Source organism: Antennarius striatus, chromosome 12 (genome assembly GCF_040054535.1).
Source record: "Antennarius striatus isolate MH-2024 chromosome 12, ASM4005453v1, whole genome shotgun sequence".
Taxonomy (NCBI): Eukaryota; Metazoa; Chordata; class Actinopteri; order Lophiiformes; family Antennariidae; genus Antennarius; species Antennarius striatus.
Window position 1 is genome coordinate 15,688,175 of NC_090787.1, and position 24,463 is coordinate 15,712,637.

Below are 24,463 nucleotides of genomic sequence, written 5' to 3' on the forward strand. Positions count from 1 at the left end.
ACTCTTTTTGCGTCTTTGTCAGCCAATAGCCTTCGAGTGCGCCATCACGTGTCTGCCTACCGAAAATCTGCGATGAAAGGAAGCCGCAATGGTTGACGCGCAAATTACTTAATTACTGTGTATATATATATATATATATATATATATATATATATATATATATATATATATATATATATATATATATATATATATATATATATATATATATATATATATATATATATATATATATATATATATATATATATATATATATATATATATACCTTTGGAGAATATTTCTGCCTTCAAACATGATGAGAATGTTTGGGTTAGGATAGATGTGTCTTTATTTTTAAAGGTTCTTTTCCAGCAGAATATCATATGTATGTATGACAATGAAGGTAACTACGTGATAAAAGTCGGGGGCCCTGTCCCCCAGCGCAGCTTCATGCCAGCACCGCCTCTGGCGCGTCTGGCGGGGCGCGCTGGAGCAATTGGCTGACTGTTGCGCGTAAAAAATGTGCCTGGAGCAATTGTTTGAAATACCGTGATTTTAGGAGACTTTCTTTAGTCCCTTCCCTCCCTCTACCCCTCACTGAACGTCCTCGGAGGAGGCCAGGCGTTTTCATTGGCCGCGACACGCAGAGGAGGAGGAGGAGAGACTGACGGACGCGAATTCCTCTCGGCGCCTCAGATTTCTTGAATCCTCGGATCTCCTCCTGCTCGCCTCCCCACAAACGTTCAGCAGATCCCTTCCTCCCGGCAGATTCCTGAGTGGAGCGGCTTTGTCTACAAAATGGTGAGACAGAAAAGTAGCTTTTATTCCCAAGTTTTCTCATCCTGGATGAGGAGGGGGAAACTCTTCCCATCGCTAAAGCTGACTTTACTCTCTTCTGATGTCCAGATGTCGAGAAGTGTTGCTGTGCTCCTTCTGCTGGCCGTCGCTGTTTGTAACGGGGAGGTAAGTTCGGTTTAAACGGATTTAAACATAAAATGCGGTTTAAACATATATTTTTTAAACGTTTAAAGCAAATCTCGCTTGTCTTGAAACGTCTCGGCGCGAATGTGTCCGTCTCCACAACAGTAACACCGCAGCTTTGTCCACGGGAGGAGAAAACATCTGGAAATAATAATCTGTGGACCGACACAACGTGTTGCGATGAAAACCAGGCATTTAAAAGCGCATGTAGCCCAGTGTGAGTGGATTGTTACAGTATTGTCCTCCTAGGGATCCGTTGCGCCAGTGCTGTTGGCACTCTGCGCAATTATGAGCTTCATTCTGGAGACAGTCAGACGCACAGTTGAAATAAATGCCTCCAGCCCCCCCCCAACAGAAAAATAATTATTGATCTAGTTGTGCACAATATTAAGAAATTATGTGTAACGAGTCATAACTTTAAAAAGCATATAATGTAGAACAGATAAGCAAAAACAACCAAAAAAGAATGGGAAAAAAAAAAAGTAATCAAACCCTATATTTCAAGAAAACAGTTTAAAAGGATGTGGCAAAATTTTAAAAAGCAAAAAAAAAAAAAAAAAAAAAAAAGCAAAAACCTGCATTTCTTGTAAAAGTGGTGCAGAAAAAAAGAGGACAGTAAAATTGAAATACCTGAAAATGAGAAGTCATGACTGTAGATTTGTGGAGGAGTATTGTAATACAGTCCTTGTTTTTTGCTCAGACCCTGCTAACATCATTACTTTGCCTTAAGCAGTTGCATTTTTTGCTGCTCTGAGCAATATCCATGTAAAATTGCTTTTTACCTCTCAGTCCTGATTCTGAGCAGCCAGACACTCTTGATATGACATGTTTCTGTTGTGTAAGCTATATTTGAAATACATTTAAATGGATTCAATTCTCTGTATGGAAGCAGTGTTCTTGTCTCCGGTGACACCATGAACAACCATGTTTACTGAGGGGATTGTGGCAATGGGGAGCTAAGGTCATGATGGTGGTCATACATGCCTGTTAGTAATAGAATGAGTTAAATAAAGCATAAAGCTTCCTGGAGTATCAGCCAGCAGGTATTACATATTTGAACTAAATCACCTGTTATAACACATTCTGCAATGTTGGTGCAGAAATGATATATTGCGCAGCCATGACACAAATAATTCACTTTGATATATGTGAGCTGAAACAAACTCATTTTAAATCCTGCTGGACTACACAGACACACACATACACACACACACACACACATACACACACACACACACACACACACACACACACACACACACACACACACACACACACACACACACACACACACACACACACACTCATATCTTATGGTGGAGCTTTTAATTTACCAGACTACCGGAGTGACACGAGAGCGACAGACAGCTGTGAAAAGAAAAGAAGGAAGAATCTCCAAGTTGATGACCCCCTCATCGTCAACATTGGCTACAACTGGCAGCTGCTCAAATGGCAAAGTGTGTTTGGGTGACAATTTAATAGAGGCAGTGTGTTTGTCTGTGTACTCAGGGGCCGTGAGAATACTCACCTTATGGGCGTTGAGTCGCAGCGCTAAGTGGTCCAACTTCAAAGTAAACACAGAGATAATGTGCTGTTAGATTAGCTGGCCTTATGTCACAGATGGAAGACCACCTCCAATTTTCTGAACTCTGTGAGAAAAGGAATTTCAAAAAAATGTCAAAGTATTGCTTTAAGGAACAGAAACACAAGAGCGTGGTTGTTGATGGCCTTTTACCGTGACTGAACACAGCTGTTCAACACCTGGCTTTGTGTTTACACCTCTGCTGACCCGCACAACAGTTCAAGTCTAATTAGAGGATGGACTTTCAAATGCTGTAGCGATAACACATGTGAAGCACAAGATGCATCAATCGTCTGTCATTACTCCTTGGTATTCGTGTTCCTCTCTTACCTCTCGCTGTTGTTCTTCCCTTCACCCACCGGCTGGTGAAATGTGCTGTCGTTTGGCTTCATGAGCGTGATCTGTGAGGTATGGCATACTGAAGACGACACACACAGCTGAGTCTGTTGAGCGACTCCACCAGGTCAATGGGAAGGCATTAGAAAAATCTATTCTGCAGGTAATTACCCTGATAATATAAGGGCTGTTGTCTGGCTATGGGGCTTAAACTGGCATTCCACTGTGTTTTGTGGAGGAGGTCAACAAGTCAGAGCAAAGCTATCACAAGAGTGGATCAGATGAGCCTACAGGGTGTGTGAATGTCTTTAAATCTCTTAAAACATAGAGAAAGATAGACACCAGTCTGCTTCTGTTGTGCATGAATTGTGTTTGCTTTCTGATAAAGGAATCAAAATCTGGATGCTAACTCCTGATTTTTTATGGAAGACCGTGTCTGTGCATCCCGAGGTGGGAAATAGACAAGACAGTTCATCTTGTAAATAATTGCTGGGATGTTATTCAGGAGTTTCACATGCAAAGGAGGTCAAGATGCAGACTGAAGTCTGAAGAGTTTGCAGCCCTGGGAGAATGTGCACATTCTCCAGCATATAAACAGAGAGGAGTGATTACATTTCCATCTTCATGGCGTGTGATGTTATTGCATTATCAGCTATGGTGCCAGAGTGGAATGACACAGTGGCTAAAGACATTATCTGCTCTCGCTCTGGAGGAAGTGAGGCCAACAAATAAACAGCAAACAAGCTCTTCTTTCCTCCCAGACGGCCTGTAGCTGGTAAAGAAAAGAAGACTGGTTGAAGGAGGAGCAGGAAAACGAGAAAAAATCAGTTCTGTCATTAGAGGCGAGGGAATGACACGCCCCTCTCTGATTGGTTCGGCATGACAGTGACATTTCTCAATTTGTTTTTCTCTGCGCTAACACTCGTGAGCTTCTCTAGTGAATGACAGCGACGCACCAGCAATCTATTCACTGAACCATTCGCCTGCTGACCTCATCTTCAACATTTGATGACACCATCGTCTACCAGAGCTAAGATTGCAGCTGTGAATTGGAAGGTGGATTATTTTTACCCTTACTGAATATGGTAGATCCATCTGCTGGAGGGGGTAACAGAGTCCAACAGAGTGTTGTTTAATGTGACTCACGCTGTTTACTCATTCATTACACTATTCTACCCACTGATCACCGCTGTATGAAATCTCAAGCCATGGCGTAAAACTATTCCTCTTCATTTTGCTCCAGGCATGATATTAAATTTCAAAAAAAGTGTCATCATTAATGATTAGGAGAAGTTACCAGCCTTGCAAACAAAACATCCTATCTACAAATGGACATTTAGAACAATTTTGATCCAATTTGTTATAGACAACAGATGAGTTAGGGGGTGTGTCAGTGTCATTCAGAGCCAATCAGAGCCGAGTAGGGTGCGTTACGACTTCCCCATAGTAGGATAGACAAAGGTAGGCTGACTGACTGAGCCACAGGCTTTCAAGCTGCCTGCCATGTTGCCATGTTGATGCCTGTTCTCTTACATACAAGGTGGTCTAAAAATATCTGGCCAGGTGTAGGGAACATGAGGGGACGCTGTGTCCTCTGCAGGCCTGCTCTAATTACTGGAGCCCAGCATCCAGCCATGGATCCTGCACAGGGATTGTGGAGGGCAGTGAGACAGAGTGATGTAAAACAGAAAGGAGACAGAGCCACAGTCATGCAATTATAGCAGAAAAGATTGGGGGGAGGGGGGTTTGAGGTGAGGTAAGGCTTTCTATTTGGTGAGGGGGTTGAAAGAAAGACGTAGGGGTGTGTGCTGCATTTCATGTCCCTGCAGTGTGTAGTCTTCACTCTTGGCTTGGCATTAAAGCAGTCCTCATTTAGCTTAGCAGCTCCACTCGTGTCTTATCATTACCGGCACTCAACGCTCAAAGGCATCACACACATGAATAAACAGGCAAACAGCCACACACGGCAGTCAAAAGGTTGGTGTTTAAGAGATAATGTCTCACGCTACCTTACACCTACGTGCTAAAAGTTCAGTATGAGTGGGTTTGAGTCAAGGAAAGAGACGGGAAGACGCATTGTCAATAAAACGTGTGTGTCTACGTTGTTCAATTCATCCACATAACACAAACATCTCATAAATGGGCTCATTCACACGGTTGAACTCTAAAATGGTTTATGTGTCACTATATATCATACAGTATTGTTCCAGGTGTTTTATTACCCAAACCCCTACAGATGAAAACATTCCAGGGTCACAATAAAACGAAAACACAAAGTAGAAGAGGAAAAATGACCAAATAGACAGTGAGATAAAGTTATGATCAATAAGCATGACTTTATACACATGATAAATATTTTTGTTGTTGTAACTGAGTCTGTTGATTTTTAATCTTAAAATGATAAAAGGCCGTTTGATTCAGATCTCTCTGTGTCTAAGGTTTTCATCTTTGTAGAGCTCAATTTATCTGTGTCCACTGCATGAAAACAACACACAGTCGTCTACATAGACTGGACGTAGAAGACTGTTTGCATTTTTGCTCAAAATATATTGAGCAAAGAAGCTGTAGGTTTGTCATGGGTTCCCAGTAAACTGTGGGAATGAATGAGACACAAACGAGCCTCAGTTAGCCCTGATACTGGCCTCAGAGACGGAGCAAAGAGCAGGGAAACGGATCTCCCCATTCTCCTGGCCTGAGTTTTACCCGGGCCCTCCCTCTCTCCCTTCCTTTTCCCCCCTCTCCTTTCCTGCCAGCGGAAAAAAAAGTGCCCAGAACAGAGCAGGGTGGTGGGGCAGGGACAGGAGGGTGGGAGAAAAAGTTAGTCAAGACTTTTGAGAGAAAATTACAGGACCAGGAATTAGAGGGTAAAGTGTACGTTATATTGACAGAAATGACAGCATCAGTATTTTGTGCAGGAATGGATGAAGTTTGGATGGATGAAGACAGAACAGTCTTGTATGGGACTGACATGGTCAGGGGGGGGGACCAGGGACATTTTGGTCAACATGCCCCAGAGTAGGGAAGGCCAGGGTGGGGCTGTGTTTATAGCACTTTATGCTCTCCAGTGACGTTTTAACTGCTAGCAGATGTGGCTCTACCCAGACTGTGACTAATTTCTTGCCTTTACTTCAGCCTCTTGCTTACTTTGTCTAAATTTCTCTGTTTTGTTCTTTCTTTTCCTCCCTTCTTTGCTTTGTGCTTCTTTCTGTCCACCTTTTGTTTCTTGTTACATTCCAGCTCTTGAACGCTGGGACTGGTGGGTGTAAGTCCAGACTGGGATGACATCACCATCCTGTCCATTGGTGCATTCCATTCACACTGCATAAGATTTAGAAGAGAAGAGCGAAAAATAACAGGCAGCTCTGAAGAAACTGGTCTTTATTATAGCGCCCTTTTGTTCCTGCTGGTTTAAACTCAAATCTGGCCCCTCAGGGGGTATCTGAGACCACCCGCAGACAGCTCATGCTATCTCGACACCCTCAAATTAGACCAATTCTGGCCTCATTATTCCAAGGACATCATCAACACACAGAATGTGTCATTATGGTGATTTAATGTGTTTCTCAGTCGTCTCATTTCTGGAGGCTGAAGCACAGAGGAAATGATAGTCAACCTGATATGATATGATATGATATGTATGGACACATAAATGAATAAACTCAAAGGGAAGCATTGAGGGCAGATTCTACATCATATTGGAACGATTCAAAAGTAGACCCGATGGTGGTTTGTCATGTTCATCCCCTGTGAAATAAATTCCTTGAAGTAGAAATCCGTAGAAAATGGTGTAAGGACACTGCCTGGTAGAAGAGTGGTTCTCATTCTCCGTCAGCTGTGTTCCACTTCTCTGGTGAGGCCAGGTTAAACAGAGAGATTTGGGAGGGAGGTCTTGGACAGAAGTAGACGAGCTGCTTGGCTTGAGTTCTCCCTGTTGTTTTGGCTGCTGGCTGCGAGCCCACATTTCATGGAAGCTGACGAGGGTTGGAGAGCAGACAGAGAGGGAAGTGCTGGAGAGGGGGAGAGCAGGGGCACCTCTCTGACCTAAATACTAGGGAGATTTTGGCTCAAGATGAACTCTGTCAGACCCAAGCTGGGGCACAGCATAGCTTTGGAATGTAACCCCCTACCTCCTGATCCCGTCTCCTGTCTGCATCCCTCACCCTCACCTCTTTTACCCATCCAGTGTAGCTCGATAGATAGAGATCGTGAGGGTAAAGTTGCCTCGTTGTTCTCACATTTTTCAATCTATCTGTCCGTCTTAGACTCTGTGCTGCGACATGATGCGGGGAAATGGGAGTTTAGATATGAAATGACAACATTCAAGACTGGAAAAGAGGTGAAACAAATAGCATAGCATTGTTACAGCAAACTAATTCCACATGAGTTTCATTCCAAAATATTAACAGGAATATTTTACTTAGAAATATAAACCTATGAGTTGCCAAATTTCCTCTTTAATCATTCTGCAGAGACACACTAGCTCTTTAGGACTTTAAGCTTAACAAAACTAGGTTAGTTCAGCTTGTTTTGTATTTCATCAGTACAAGAAAAAGTATCTTCCAAAATTCCTTTTCTTCCTTTTAACAAAGCAACATGAGTTGAAATAAACTATAATACTTTTTTACTTTTCTGTAATCTTTGCTGCTCATAAATGTTAGCTAACAAAATCACTAATGTAGACAGATTAATGCCTTCAGGACACAGTTTGGAGTTTAGAGCAGACTGACTTGACTGCTTTATTCCTCAGCATCTTTGTTATAGCTCATTAATGACTTCAGAATTTTTTTTATATTTTTTTTTGTGGTAGGCTGCCAGAGAAAACATCTGAGCAGTTTTAAATTTCTGAAATCAGTCATTATTTTTGTTTTGCTTGATTTGGTTGTCATTATTTTGGCAGTATTCACCCTACTGCATAAAACAAAAAACACATTTAACATGATTAAATTGTTGTGTTTTTGCTCAGATTTTATAGATTTTGCTGTGACGAATCTGAGGGAAACAGATGGAAGTTTATATCATAAATAAACTGAGCAAAAACATTCATCTTTATCCCCCATGCTGTGATAATTTTGTTTAAATGTTTGAGCTTATCAAAAAGTGTACATTTTTCTCATAAAACATATATATTTATATTCATGCTATTAAAATGTTATATTCAGTGTTATAATCTTTGCATTTGCTGGTGGTTACATCCTGAATTCCATACCATAAATCAGCCCTGTAATAATTCCTCTATTATAATTAAGATTATCCTGCCTACATATTGTTTAGGTTGTTGTGGTGTCTGTGGCACAGAGGTTGTCTACTTCTCAGAAGGTTGTGGGTTCGATCCAAGCCTGTGCAGTCTACACCTTTCACATTGCGTCCAACATCACCATAAAGCACAACCACATCAGCATGCAAAGAGGCTCAAGCCAATGTGAAAGCAGTTAATACTGGTGTGTTACTGAGTAGCATTTTTATGAATTTCCATGTGTATAATCAACAGATCGAGCTGATTTAAATGAATATTGGTTATGAGAAGTTTAGCGTTTCTTATATTTTTTTCCATTGTGCTGTTTGTCATGGAAGGTATATTAGAGACAGTGTTTACAGTCCATAAATCAATGTTTTCTGTGCTAATGAGGGGCTAGGTGCATTATGGGAATAGGATTTGTGGTGGCTCTATTGTGACACCCACAGGAGAGAAGCATTGATTGGCCCTGTAGATCAATGATGCATCACATGGATACACACACACAAGCATGAAACAAACATAGAGCATTCACTTGAAGGTGGATAGGCTCCATTAGTCTGCTGTTCTGTGCACTAACCAATGAAAAGGACACGCTGATAGATGTGCTAATAGGGTTTTTATGTGTTATGTGCAGATGTAGCCTTGTTGTTGTGGTGCTCTGAGCACCCTCATCAGCTGTAGATAATCACGTTTTAATTTATTTAAATGAAGCAAGAAGACTTTGGCCTTTAACTTTCGTCTGCTTCGGTTGTCAAGGGAGAAAATAACTTCAAAAGTCAGCCTCTCCTCCATTATCCACACCAGCTACCTGTTTCTCTGTACTCAGACTCCCTGCTGAGGTTCCTCCTCTTACTCTTCCTCTCTCTGTTCATTCATGTTCCGCTGCAACCTCTGCACAGTTGGTCGTGGATCACTGGCATGTCTTTTGGTGATAGGGGCACAATACTGGGAATAATAGAGATAATGAAAGTGCTGCAGACTTAAAGGCAAAAACTATGCACACATGGTTTCATGAACTACCTCTTGAAGTATTTTGATCTCAAAATAAATAAAATAATTTTAATATTGCAGTGGGAGAGAAACTGCAGTAGTGAAATAAAAATGATCTTGCGAGTGGATGAAATGTGGACATATCAGTGCTTGACGTTTGACTCTGTAAATCTCTGTTGTGCTTTACCTGTCGCCAGACCCACACCCGCTCTAACTGTTTTTAAATGGGAAAGAAGGAAGTAAAGTCGCATTTGTCAGCTTTGATGAAAATATACGCTTCTGAAAAAAGCTGGCATTTTGGACAGGCTTCGTAAATATAAAGTTACTCGTTCTGAAGAGTTTAGGCTTTCAAAAAAAAAAAAATCCGAAACTAACATGATGGTAAGTCAGAACACTGTTCTGTTCTGCATTTGTCCTCCCCAATGGTTCAAATATATTTTGTACAGAGCTGAGAAATTCATCATTGTCAGGCATAACAGTTCTGAGAAGAACAATTAGCATCCGCTGATAAGCAATAATTAAATTAGAAAAGACAACTATTGTGCTATCAAGGAATCCATCATGTGCTTTGACATTCAGTTAACGTATATTTTGAGGGACAGGTGATCACAAATGTTAGCAACATAATTCCAAATCTGAACATTAGGTTAGGAGCATGGAAGGGTTAAATATGCAGATTGTCATTGTAAACATTATTATCTACAATATACACATTCATGATTATTAAAACAAAACTTAATCTGGTGCCTTACCGGTTCATTAACTAAAAAAATAGCAACACATTTAATTTCTAACATACAAACATTCAGTGAAACATCATTTCCTATAATTAGTTTACACTGAATCGCACCTCGCATGCTGGTGGCTCTTATCACCATAGTAACACAACAACAGCACTAATGGATTAATTTATTCATTCCAAATTGGAATTTCAAATTCCAACCCGTGGAATAATTTCTTGTATTATTTGTAATGTAGTGATGTGAATTCTATCTTAATATATGTTCAATATATGTGTGATCTAATAATATATACATTTTTTTTCAAGTGTTGCTTAACCATTTTAGAAAAAATGTTAGTTCACTGTTCGTCAAACCTGCTGTACGCTAACCATGTATAAGAAAAAACCTTCACAAAACATTCCATTGTGGCACTTTAGAAGGTTGGCAGGGTTTGCAGGGTTATTGATGCAACAAGCAAGCAGCCAAGTACCGGTAACTAAGTTCCAAGGAGAGACCATGTTTCAATGCATTTTGGTTGAAATGCAAAAATGTGATAAAAGCAAGCCATCCAAAGTGAGGAGATTATTATTATTGTGGAATTTTCCTCTGTTATCTTAAAGAACTCCAATATCTTTGTTTTGTGGGATCTAAATATGAAAGTTATTACTAGGATAGAAACTTGAGTTCCTTTTAAACATGTGACCGTATGTCTTTGAACAGGCTGGTAAGATTGACATGAGATTCTCGTCTATCATTGTCTGTACTCATGAGAGTTAAATAATTAAACGTCTACACTGATACTGACTATCTAACATGTTTTCTGATACAGTACTTACTAGCCAACAGATATTCTGAGAGTCCCTATCTAACATTTACGTTGATTCTCATGAGCTGACGTATGACTTCCTTGCTAATCTATTTGCTGATAGCTAACTGTAATATGTGCTGATACGACCAGCTCTTATTGACCAGCTAACATTTACAAGAAGATTTTATTGGTGTCGCTCTTGGATCAAGTGGTAACGATATGTCAAAGAAAAGAAACAGATATTTTCTGGAATTTTGTAAAAGCAATTATTAGGCACTATTTTGCTCCCTTCAAAATCATATTATACTTGCTCACTCTCCCAATTAGAATATTAATCTAAAGTGAAACCATCTGTCTCAGCTTTCCTGACTAGACCAGTCCTTTGCGATCTCGGTGTTTATTTTGTCTTACCTGCCATCTGTTGCTTCTCCTGTCATGAGACGTCTTTGTCATGAGTGAGTTTATGTGCTGGTAATGCAAAAAAAAGCATGAAGTTTTCCTTGATTTCATTGGTGGCTTGTTTAGAGATGTTGAATGCTGAGAATCTATGAAATGGCAATGAATTTCCAAAAACTTTTTTCGTGCAGAAGATTGTCTTTTGTATGACATTCCCCTTTTTGTGCAACGGAGTCCAATCACATGGATGTCTTGCCTAGCACTCACTCGCACCACACACACCTAGTCTCTTCTAGTATACAAAGCTTGTGTGGACTCACTTGAAGGTTTTTTTTAAATTTTTTTTTGCAATGAGAGATGTACTCAATAATGCCTGGTCTTACATCAAGATATCACCATTGACGACACATCCATTATATAATGGAGCATGTCCACACACTCCTGTTCATGGCAACAATGAAAGGCACATACAGGCGTGATTTATGGCACCGTAAGACAGCCCCAACACCCCGGAGAAATGAAGGTTGTAGTGTCATTTGCTTTGCCCACTGTTGTCTGTGTCGATCTTAAAATCCGAACATACCCCGCTGTGATCTCATTATGGGTTTGGCTCCATTTGCTTTTACTGATTGACACTTCTGTGATCTTGCCACAACAGGAACCCATTCATGCTCTCACCATAGCAACAATCCACTTGAATCAGCTGAAAAAAAGGGTGATGTACGTCCCTTTTAATTTGCAAAATGTCATGAAACCTTTGCTGGTTCTGCTCAGAGGGAGACAGACAGACTGAGCTCTACCGTTACACCGGATTAATTTCAGAGGTCCATCTATTATTCATGTCCTTATTGGTGGTTTCTACAGGTTTCAACAGGATTCCAGCCCATCTGTGTCTAACAAACTAAATTGTCCAACATGCTCTGAGCCAAAGGGATTGCTTTGAAGATTTTCCATGACCTCAACTTTAAGTGTGTGTGCATGGGAGTGTTTAAATCTTGCATAGAAGTCTCTCTCCTCTCAACACTGTGGGGTTAAAGCTGCTGCTCTGTGATACTTCCATGCAACTGCCTCCCCTCGTCATTTCCATCACGTCATATTTTATCATTACTGAGCTTATTAGATTTCGATCACAATGTCCCTGCTTTGTTTTTAACCTACATACCAGAACCTGAACTCATAAACACGCAGCAGCTTGGAATCCAGCTCACGTGTCCTGATGTACAGAAGGCCAGCGCTCCGTCTGCCTCTTACAGGAAACAGCAGCTTATGCTGGGTGGGGTGGGGGGGTAGTCTAGAGGAGAAAAATTTCATGGGTATGGGAGTATGGGAATTGGCCCAAAGGAAAACACAGCTCAGACTCCAGATGTGGAAACACCCTTCACAGACACAAACACCCACACACACACGCACGCACACACACACACGCACGCACGCACGCACGCACGCACACACACACACACACACACACACACACGTATATATACAAAGACACAAAGATAGAGAAGAGGGGCGTTAATAAGTGTCACAAAGCAGCACTTGGTTCCTTGTGATTAGCAGTTTTGTAACTTGTTGAACTTTTTCTTGGCTAGCCTGTTGGAAATATTCTATAATGAGCAAACAAAAGATCAAGTTACAAAGGGATGGAAATATCAACAACAGGAAATGAGAGTGAATAATTGTCTGTGGAAAAAAAAAAAGTTTTCAAGAAACACTACAAACAAAGAAGAAACAGGATTTTGGTGCTGGCAGTTTGGTTGTAGTCCAGTAGTCATAATCATTCCTGTCTTTATTCTTTGCTCCCACAGCTCTGTCACGGAAAATAATGCTGTTAGAAACATCCCAACTGTTTCAGTCTTCAGCATTGTCTTGTTAAATCAACATTATAGACTTTAGCTTCATGCTTTACCTTCTTTTGTAAATGGACTATGGTCAGCTTTCTCTTCTCGAGCCGAGGCTGGGAACTCCTGGTGAATGTTAGTGTGTCGTCACGCCTCAATAAACAGGCAGACTGTAAAAGATGGTGTCACAGAACAGGGATTAGGAAGCATTTATATAAACGGATGTGTTTTAAAAAATCATCCTAAAATATGCTTGGACTTTGTAGAATGAGGCCATATATAAAATTTCAAATGAGTCAGAAAAATAACAATAAAGATGTATGATCTTATTGGTAGCACAGAAGCACTATTAGTGAATAATTAATAATTTAGGTCTTAATCTGAATCATCACCAATCTTTAATCACCTCTGGGATACGCTTGGATCCATCTTTGGTGAAAATTTCATGCAAATCTGTCCACTAGTTTTTGTATCATTCTGCTAAAAGACAAGCAAACCAAACACATCACGTAATATGTACATAATATTTAATTTGATTAGATGAAATCTGTAGTATGTGAAAAAAATGTGACTGCAAAACAAAGGATATTTCACAATACATAGAATTTACGACAACTTTAAGTGATGACAATTATTCATCCACTGTTAGTGACTTGACGTTCTACTAAATATCTTGGACAGCTCTTAAGTACTTCATAGAAATGCTGGTGAGGAGCCAATAAACTAAATTAGTCCAGCCTAGTTTAAATGAATCAGGGAGTGGTTCAATAGTAAGGTAAATGACCATCATTTTTATTGTGTAATAATCTAATTGTAACATGTATTGATGTATTTTTATGCTTTATAAAACATTTATGTCTGAATTTTGGGGGGCTTGTGTATATGTTTTACACTGGATTTTACTGGTGCGTTTAATGAACTATGCATTAATGTCACCTTTTTCAAATAACAAAACCAAGACAGTGCGTGAACTCACATCTGTAACGTAGCTGATTTTATGGTTGTTTCCCCGATGGTGTGTGGTTTTCCCTGCTTTGCGGTCAGGTAAACTTGGTAGGATGCTGTGATGATTGGTTTGTTGATGGGTACAAAGCCAAGAGCAGCCAGAGTAGCCTTTTTGTCATATCTGGCTCTCTTCGCCTTGAATTCAGCAAGCACAGTGATTCGTGTACGTTCGGCAAAGGACAAGACAAAACACCGATATGTCGGTTGGGTTCGATCGAACCCTCGATCGAACCCAGGTTAAGAACCACTGTTCTTAGTATAGAATCTATATTCTCAAACCAGTGGAGAGTTACCAGTCTCTTTATATCAGTAACAGAGTCAATGGAGTTTATTTTTCCAGCACCATTCAGATACAAGGCACTTGAAGGTGCTTCACAGAGGCATAGAGCGAATTACAAATAGGACATTAAGAGCATAAAAAAGAAATAATATGTTAAGAGCATGTGAGACCAATAACAATGAAACATTGGAATGGAGCTGAATTGCAAACAAAAGAAGCTAAAATAAATACACAAACACAAAAAGGGAGGAGAGGTTATTCCAGGGGAAATGGATGAAGATGCATTTTTGAAGTTTTGTGAAAGATGTCGTAAACAATGACAGTAATACCTGCTTTAAATGAGCTAGTTTGAGCTGACCTAAGCTATCTCATTCTACAGTTTAGGAGAGTAGAAACTGAAAGATGCTTCAGCTTTCAGAGCATTAATTTTGATTGAACGTGCCTTTAATGTGAAAGCAGAATGGGCTTTTGATTCCACAGAGAACTAACGTACTGTATGTGTTTTGAAATGTGGAGGGTGTTGACCACATTGTGGTCTGTCACTAGCGGATAACAGCACAGCCTTGTGGTTGAAATCAATGGCCTGAAAATGCTTCATTTCTTTCAGGAGGTGCAGAGCAAGAGCAAAGTGTGTGCCAATGTGTTCTGTGGTGCTGGCAGAGAGTGTGCTGTTAATGAGAAGGGCCAGCCCAGCTGTCTGTGCATAGAGGTGAGTGTTGGATTTGCGGAAACCAATCGACATTACTTCTACACAAAATCGGGTGCAAATGTTTGTTTTTTTTCAAAAGGTTTTTGAGTTCAAACTTCTTTGTCCTCCTCTTTTCTCCCTCTCTCTGTACAGACGTGCAAACCACACAAAAGGTCAGTGTGTGGCAGCAACGGTAAGACCTACAGGAACCACTGCGAGCTCCACAGGGACGCTTGTCTGACTGGCCTGAAGATTCAGGTTGCCCACGATGGACACTGCCAGGGTACGAGCAGCAGAACACAATACAACCTCACCACAGGGCTCGTCATTAGCTTTTATCTTCCTCAAAAAATGGACTGCACCCATTGGGAATACACGTTTTTAAATATATATTCTACGGCTGCACAACATAGCTGGAATACGGTGTTCGGGCTCTGACCTCATCAGCGCCCTGCAGATATATCTATCCACAGATAAGGGTGAGGGATGAGCAGGCAGTAACATGTGTGGGGAGCAGCAGAGGCATTGACAGGCAGAGGGACAGATGGGGGGATTCTTGCAGCTAAATGCACCACGAAATTATGAGAGTTTGTAGATGACTGAGGGGAATGAGGCATGTCATATGTTCATATAGCAGTGGAGCTAGAGCTGACAGCATGAGCTAACTCACAGCTCCATGTATGACAATCGTCCTTCTCCTGCTCACTAGCTATCAACTGCTTTTCACACGATTTCTTTTAAAACACCATTAAAATAATCTCTAGGTGTGTTCAAGGCGTATAAGATATTATAGTTAATTATACGGGTATTTTTAAATCCTCTACACTCATTCAGAAATGTAATCACTACAGACTTTTAAAAATGTCATTCAAGCAATTTTATGCTAATTAATACCACTGGATTCTGCTTCCTTACTGCAATAATGTGATTCAGTGTGACAGCAGCACACATGCAGCTGGCAGCATTTTGTTGTCTGCATATCTGGGGCTTAAACTGTTTGTACCCCCCAAAAAATGAGGGTGTCTGCTGAATCTTAACACTGATCCAAAACCAATGCTTTCTAGTAGTGCATCCTAATTCCTTAGTATAGTGTAGGCGTTTCTAGCCACATCATTGCCCAGTGTGAAAGCTCTACAGTTAATTCTCAAAGCATAACTTTCTGACAACACTAAATCATGACGCAGGGCAGTTTTCCTCAAGGCGTATGTTCAAGTATTAGATTAAATTCTCACTAAATTGTGATCTGAAGCAGGTGAGGGTGAAAAGTTCAAGTAGATGTTTAGATACTAGCTGCAGCGAATTTCTATGATTACTGTGTGACTGAACTGTTGACCTGGAATGTGAGTTGACAGCATTGATAATAAACCATAAAAGGCTAGCCACACTGCTGGCCTTGACCTACAGTATCTATGTATGCATCTGTTTGTAGTGGTGTCTAAAGGGCTTTCTAATATTGTGCTGTGGCACACTGAACATTATGCAGAAAAGCCAGCCATTGAAATTGTTCTATATTCATATATAATAATTAATAGTTCAGGACTTTGACCAAGTGCACAGTTACAGCAAAGTTTGTATCTGTTATCCACATCAGTCAATTCTGTTTGATTCTTTTAACCTTACATTTTGTCTGATTTCTCATTTTTAATCTTTTGTAGAGAAGAAAACTGAGCAGGCAGCTGCCAGCCCAGGTGAGACTATTTAGACTCTTTAAAGTGTTCATAATCGTTCAAATGAGATGTTGAATATTTTGCGATTGAATTTATCAATAAATCTTACCTTTTTGAGATCAGAAAAAAAATCACAGTATACCAAATTACACAAATGAAACAAGAGATTGCTGTAAAACTTTTCACAATACAGTTAGGTTTTGTATGTAGATGTGCTTAGTAATTATTTTATAATTTAATGAAAAGCTATAATGAACCTGTTAACATTGATCTAAACTCAGAAGGACAGGGATCACTTGGGAAAGAGTTCACAAGATAAACAGACAGATAGTACTCTTTAGTTTACTTATTAAACCTGCTGACCTCTGGAAATGCTCCAATTGTTGCAGTGGTATGCTACGCTGCTGACCGCAATGAGCTGAGGAGCCGTGTGATCCAGTGGCTGCAGACTGAGGTGGTGCCAGATGGCTGGTTTGTCAAGGGATCCAACATGTCTGACATCCTGCTCAAATATTTTAAGGTGGGCTTCTCTGGTGCGCTGCACAAGTACTCAATAGAGCTTGATCTCCATTAAAACAAATATTGATGGTCCTTTGATTTGGTTCCAAAACAGTTTTCAGATTACCACATTTTTGTCTGGTGTTTCATACCATAAAATCATACTGTAAAATTTATTGAAGCGATTCTCAGTCATAGATGTCCAGCGATCACCTGGTATAGGGCCATCAAAAAACAAATCTATGTTGCACTTTTGGATCACGAGGGCCACGAGACGCCTAGTTGTAAAGCGTCAGACAGTTGACTAATGAGCACAAACAAGCAGAAGAAGACAGCTGCTAGACTGGAGCAGAAGTTTTGAATGGGCACGTAAAGCGAAAGTAATGTCGAGCCCACCAAAAAGCAAAATTTTTGTGCAGGTACAATCCTAACTTCATTAAGTAGTACTTTGTGAATGGGGGCAACGAGGAAGCGCAGAGGGCTCAGTGTTCAGTGTGTCGAGTGTTGGCCAACGCTGTTAAATTAAGCACTGAACTTGTCAGAACTGAAGCAGCATCTAGAAACTAAACATCCAACGCTCGTCGGAAGGCTGGTGGAATTTTTTAAGAGAACCAAAGAAAAAAGATCTCTTGTGTCTGACTGGCAGCAATAATTGGAAAGCAAGCTGGTGGCATAGTTTCAAAATCCACTCACCATAACGGAGGAGTTGGTTTTGCCGGTCCCTGTGGATACGTGCTGTTAGATAATTAGAGAAGCTTCAAAGACATTGTGAGTCACAGTATCCTGGACGTGGCCTCAGACAGACAGAATCAACTCCTTGAAAGAATAAAGCGTAGCCCATGTCTCTCCTCGCAACTAGATGAGTCCACTGATATCACCAGTGGTGCACTGCTAATGCTGGGACAGTAGTTTTCCTGAGGACATGCTGTTTTTGTTGAGAGCTACCAACATGAGCTGCGTCTCAGGAACATTCCCGATGCGTTGATAACTACTTCACATAGAACTCTCTAGACTGGCAGAACTGTGTTGGGGTGTACAGTGATGGTCGCAGCATCAATAACTCGTAGACGTAATGGTGTTATCAGGCAGGAACTGCATCGTGCACCAGAAGCTATCGATCAATTCACCTAAGCTGCATGTTTTTGGAGGTGGGAGGAAGCCGGAGAAAGCTACACACTGTGCCACATCATGTTGTTTGTCTGAATGATCTACCACAGCTTCCAAACCCTTTGAAAGAAACAGTATTATCATGAGGTGTATGCCTAAATGTGCTAATGAATGTAATTTTTGTGCTTCTAAATCCATTTCTGCCCTGGTGTCACTTCATAATGACACAAAATAACCATGAACAAAATCATTGAACAGAAGTTTTGTCATGACATCCAGTGTGCTGTAGACAGACTTTATCAGAGACATCGGTGACCTCACAAACACTGAAAGTGTGAAGTTGTATCTGTTGATGTCTCTGCAGTCGTACGACAACGGTGATTCTCAGTTGGACTCCTCAGAGCTGCTCAAGTTCATCCAGCACAACGAATCGGTCGTGGAGCTGCAGTCCTACGCAGACCAGGAGAGCAACAAGCTGCTCAGGTCAGTTCTATGCCCGTGCTTCCACGTACAGATCCATACCAATGGACTCTGGTGCTATTTTAAGGTACAGTGTAAAAGGTACAGTGTAAACAGTTGAACCAGATCTAGCCAGTGTAAACTTAACTGGAGGCCTCTTGTGGGAGCCCACAGCTCTGCCCACAGCTGTTCTTGGTCATTCTCTATGTTTTGACCTTGTCAGTGTTTTTAAATTGTTGTGTTTGTGTGTGTATGTGTGTGTTGGGGAAGAGCGGGGATGTTTTTTTGTGTAAACTGTTTTAATATTGTTTTTATGTAAAGCACTTTGGGCTACTTACTCTGTATGAATTCTGCTTCATAAATAATGTTTGATTCATTCTAATCCAAGCAAAGGAGATAATTTGCTGACTGAACAAATAACCTGATATATTATAATGACATAAAGTTCTGAGTGCTATTGGCCAACAAACCCACTGAACCCACCGCCACCCTTGGTCTGGAGATGATAAGCAAGAGATTAATTTGGGAGATTGATTAGGTTTGAAACAATTTTGTCCTGTACTGCCAGCATCAGGGAGGAGAACAGATTTGAACTTAATAATGCTGATTCAAATCGAGTCAAGTGTTTTTAACTACAAGAATAGTCAGATGATGGAAAAAAGGGAGATAATTGTGAATGAATGAGTGCCAGTCAGCTTCACACAGTATTATTTTCTCTAGCATTTTACTGACACTTTACAGAGAGGCCTTCATTTTTATTTTGTGTTTGTATGTATTGCTGTGCTTCCCAGGAGCCTGTGTGTAGATGCCCTCATTGAACTCTCCGATGAGAATGCTGACTGGAAGCTCAGTTTTGACGAGTTCCTCAACTGTCTGAAGCCTGGCTTCAACCCCCCAGAGAAGAGTGAGATTCAGATGATATTTCTATATTCATGCTAATGTGACATATGAATACACAGCAGTCGATAAAGAATATAGATGCGCTGAACTGAGTTTGGACCAACAAACGCTGAAAAAAAAAAAAATCCTCTGTTGGCTTGGTCAGCTGATTTTTTTGTGTATCTGGGATAAAGGGCACAGGAAGTGAAGAAAAACACTGCGAAAACACTGAAGGCTGGAGCTCCAACACACACACACACACACACACACACACACACACACACACACACACACACACACACACACACGCAGGCAGACACTGAGGCTGAAAGCATGTTAAAGGTTTTAATTAGTTGGATAAAAACAGGGACGACGGGTACAGGATAGAAAAGGAGAAATAACACGTGAAACTCAAAGAGCTCTGAGGAGCCAGAGAATAACTCCTGAAGGGTCCAACAACAAACTGCTGAGGACTGGTTGAGTGATCTGGTTATTGAACTGTGCAGGTCACTGATTTGTTCGGATAGTGTGAGCTGCAGGTGTGTGAACGTGGAAGCACGAGCCAAAAGTGGGTCAGCCCTGCACACCCTTAGACCACCAGGGATGAACAACACTGATAAAAAACAAGCAGGGGGGAGGAATAGCAGGAGAAACACACAAAACACCAATACTCGCAAGTCCGAACACCCAGTCTGGCTGGCTTTTTCAGATGAATGTTGTGTAGTTACTTGCTTATAGAAAGCAGTACTTTACTTTGAAGCTTGTGTGTATTAAAGTAATGACACACATCTCAAAGCATTTTGGAAATGTTTTGTATGTATTTATTTAATTTAATTTTTGACGCAAGTTTCCCAAAGTAGGCATTTTCAAATATGCTGACTCCTTACTAGTTAGCAAGGTGATATATGAATTATATGGTATTTTTAATCTTTGTCATCTGAAATTAGTTATAGTGCAGTCTCTGCATGCTATGATCCAAAGTTAGTAGGTTGTTTTGTGTTCTTCTGCAGAATGTGCCTTGGAGGATGAGACATATGAGGATGGAGCAGAGACCCAGGTGGAGTGTAACCGCTGTGTTTGTGCCTGTGGCAACTGGGTCTGCACTGCCATGACCTGCACCGGTAAGTTAAACAATCTGAAATTATATAAATGATCTCAGTGCTTAAAAGCTTGTACACATTACTGTGAATGCTCCGTGACTGTTTTTGATTATTTCACAATGGGTCCAGATAAAACGGCAGCTGTGGATGACTCAACAGACGTGGGAGCAGAGATGACTGAGGAGGAGTGGAATCTTCGTGTGGCTGAACTCAACAAGCACCAGGTACTCTATACAAAACTGTCTTGTCCAAAAAAATCATTTACCTCAGTAAGAGTCAGACGTTCCTCACAGAATCACCTCATCAAAATCACAGCCTTTCTTTTTTTGAAAAGCTGCTGAAGGGATTTTACTTGGATATTAGCTACATAAAATGTTACTGACATACGGCCCAACTTTCTGCTTTTACAATCCTTCAGCTTGTAATTGTCATTACTTTTATATTTTTTGGACTAGGAGCCTTTTGAAACAAAATGTTCAGCCAACACAAACATTTCACCGCTGTTTAGTGTTGACTGTGTACCAACCAAACGAAACTAGGTGATGGAGCATACAAGCAGCTTTATGGCTTGTAGCTCAAGAGATGGAAAAAATAAATCAAAGTCCTCAGTGTCAATGTCCAGATTTGATTTTCCGCTCCCAATTAAAAAGAGTTGGTTCACTCAGTAAAATATTAATGAAACACAACGTGTTCTTGTTCTAGTCGGTTTCCTCTTTACTTGATAACAGTACAAAGCAAATATTTTTAAAATCAGACCTGATTCTCTCTTTTTTTTTTGTAAACACATAATATTCTAACATGTATGTCAGAACGTGCACGAGAGTATCACGAGTGTGAAAGGGGCAATGTCTAAAGGCTCAGTCATTCAAAAGCAAAGAAGAGGACAGGTTCACCACACTGTGAGAATCTGCGAGAGCAAATATTCTGACCGCTTCCCAACATTAATCAATGAACAATTTCGAAGAATGTTATCAAATTGTGATCCCAATCCACAGTCATAGAGTCATAGAGTTTTTGACGACCTTACACCGCTGGGAACAAACAGGATAATTTACTATAATTTTACTTTAAACCTTGTTTTTACCGATCAAATTAACTTAAATGTGAAAAAAATAATTAAGCAATCCTGTTGCAGCATCAAAAGGAGTTATTGCATGGCTGATATTAATTTATCTCAAGTGATGTAATCTAAGTCGGTGTCAAGATGAGGCTGATGACCACATGTTTGAAAATGAAAAACAAATCTCTATTAATCAAAAAAAAGAAAAATATTGAAAAGAAAAAAATATTACCAAACTGTAAACCACTCTTCATCTCTGTTCAAGGCTAGGCTAGGCTACATTAGCTGCCACTAGCAACACTTCAAATCAATCAAATCTCAGACTAAACTGTAAGAAGTTGAGTTACATTGTTCATAGTGGCAGCATTGTCAAGATGATGTGTTTCTGCTGCATTGGGTTTGATTTATGCTACTACTAATGAAATGACTGAGACACAGTCATCAGTTTATACTCACTAATCTTTTTTTTTCCAAAATCTGTTTCTGGATTCAACAAACTTTACATAAATATGAATTTTATTCAAATCATTTCTCTTCACATTCTTAATCTCATACTTATTTTTTTGTTTTTTTTATGTAGACTTTGAATATATTTTGTCTAGAGCATGTATTATCACACCTTCATTGCCCATTTTGGTTGTTCTTTATATCTAAAACTATGAGTTGAAGGTGATTCTGAATGGTAGCCATCATTTCCACAGCATATATCCAAAACCACAGACACAACCCTAGCTTCAAAAAGGCGTGGAGGGTATGCTGCATAGGGGTGTGTTGGTTGTACAGTTTCTTTGTGGGCTTGGGGGATGGGTTGTCTTGAATAGGCTCTTGCTTTCGATTCTCCATCATGAGCGCAACATATTTTAGGAGTGTAATGCTGAATCAAATCAGAACCCAGTTATTCATTATCTGGTATTATCTAGTAAATTGACATGCCTCCAAAAATGGCTAAAAGAGGCTGGGTACTACTGCCAGTTCACTGGTAATTAAATGAATACTTGCTTATATGAGGATAACAAGGTAGAACTAGGGCTCTGGCTTGAGGCCATGGCTGAGTCAGCAAGGTCATGTACTCTGTACTCCAGAAAGGCAGCCCATAATAGACTGCAAACAAATGAGGCTCTGTAGGTTCAAGTTCTTTGTACCAAGCTGAATGCTTCAGTGATGGGGACCTTGCTTCCAAATGCAACATGGCTGTTAATGAATAAAGCATTCATAAATATTACACGTGTAATTTCAAAAATAATGACTTAAACATGCCTTTTCAAATAAGTACTTGTATTTTTATTAATGTTGTGCAATATTCTTTCTTCTGTGTCTCGCTGTCTCTATTGCCTAACTATAGGAAACAGTTGAGAAGATGAAGAGCAGTACAAAAGAGGCCTAAACAAAGATGCAATGAAGGAGAGGATGTGCGTCGTCACCCTTCCTCCATACTTGATTTACCGTGCGGCCATGTGTTGTTATTAAACTGATTTTTTTCCATGTTTCTCTACTATGTTAATTATTGTACTTTTTTTAAAAACGTTGTCCAGTTGCAAAGTGTTTGTGTTGTAGTTTGTTAGGTTCAGGGACAAACCCTCATGTTCAGTATTGTTGTGTTTGACTGTATTACTACGCTTCTTCACGCGCCCTGAGGATATTTTTACTACAATCATTCTAGTTTTACAGTTACTCTCAACAGAATATGGAAGTCAGTTTGTGAAGCTGAGGTGAGAAGCTACCAATGATTTTTTCACCATTTTGAGCTGCGGCAGTGAGTCACTACTGGACCACTTCTCTCTATTCTGTCTTGTTTTCTTCAGTTTATCACAAGCTTGAAATTTGTTTATATCTGACTGCTAGAATAGGCATTTTTTACAAATGTGTTTAGCTCTACTTACAGTATGTTATTGGCCTGATTTTGACCGTAAACCTTTCCCATGTTATGCTCAGTTAAGTCTTTCTGCTGCTTTTCACATTTACACAGACATAGCAGCTGTTCTGTCACTGTTGCGCAGCACAAAAGCACCCAGGTGAGACCTAATCTGAATATAGCATGGTGAATACTGAAACCAAAGTCTTGATTTTTTGAATGATGTACAGAACTCTCCAGGTGAAGCATTGCGCTGGACCCAGCAACAACACTATACCTGTACTTTCACAATCACCCTTGTCAGAAGGACTAGCCTCAGTGTCATCTAAAGTAGCTTAGATGCATCAATAAATTGGTGCATATAAAGAGTGCGTGTGTGTTTATGTGTGTGACTGTTTTAATGTGTGTGATATTGAATTGTTATGCTGAGAGTAGTTTGGTTTGTTAAATGTCTTTATTTGTTAAAATCCTGTATCAGAATTGGGAGGTAAGAATAAAAAACAGTGCCTTAAACCTGCAAACAGTATAGTTCTCTACCTTTGCTTGCTATAATACGACATGACATAAAACGAATGAGTGAGCTTTGCTGAAGTTTAGCGGTAGTGCTTTGGAATGCTGTTCCTGATCTGTCAGTGTGAAAGTTGCATTTCTAGGTGACGTTTAACCTTTATATTCCACTAAAAGTGCAGAGACTGTAAGGAATATAGACTCTGGAATATGCCAATAAAGCCCATACACCACCACAAAGCTTTGCCACTGTGTACAAATGTGTGCTTTGATTTCCAGATTTTCAATTTCAATTCAATTCCAAATGTTGTGAGTACAGTTTTTAATGAGACAATTATATGTACCGAGTTTAAAGAAAATTCTGAATTAAAAAGGAATACATAAAGGTGCTCTGTCATCAAAAAAGTACAATGCACATGGGACTTGTTACTTCATTATTGGGCTGTTTCTCCCACCATGTAGTTTGGAATCCATCTTTTTTTGCCATTC

At 40.1% G+C, this 24,463-nt stretch overlaps 1 protein-coding gene across 1 annotated transcript; it reads left to right on the top strand.

Annotated features, from left to right (window-relative positions):
* The first annotated feature begins 586 nt into the window (after positions 1-586).
* LOC137604736 (follistatin-related protein 1-like) lies at positions 587-24,214 on the top strand. Its single transcript, XM_068328743.1, has 11 exons — positions 587-784; positions 890-946; positions 14,765-14,866; positions 14,999-15,128; positions 16,501-16,533; positions 16,902-17,032; positions 18,482-18,600; positions 19,368-19,480; positions 20,466-20,576; positions 20,685-20,779; positions 22,958-24,214. The coding sequence occupies exons 1-11, from the start codon at positions 782-784 to the stop codon at positions 22,997-22,999; spliced, it is 936 nt and encodes a 311-aa protein (XP_068184844.1). The 5' UTR covers positions 587-781; the 3' UTR covers positions 23,000-24,214.
* The last annotated feature ends 249 nt before the right edge of the window (positions 24,215-24,463 follow it).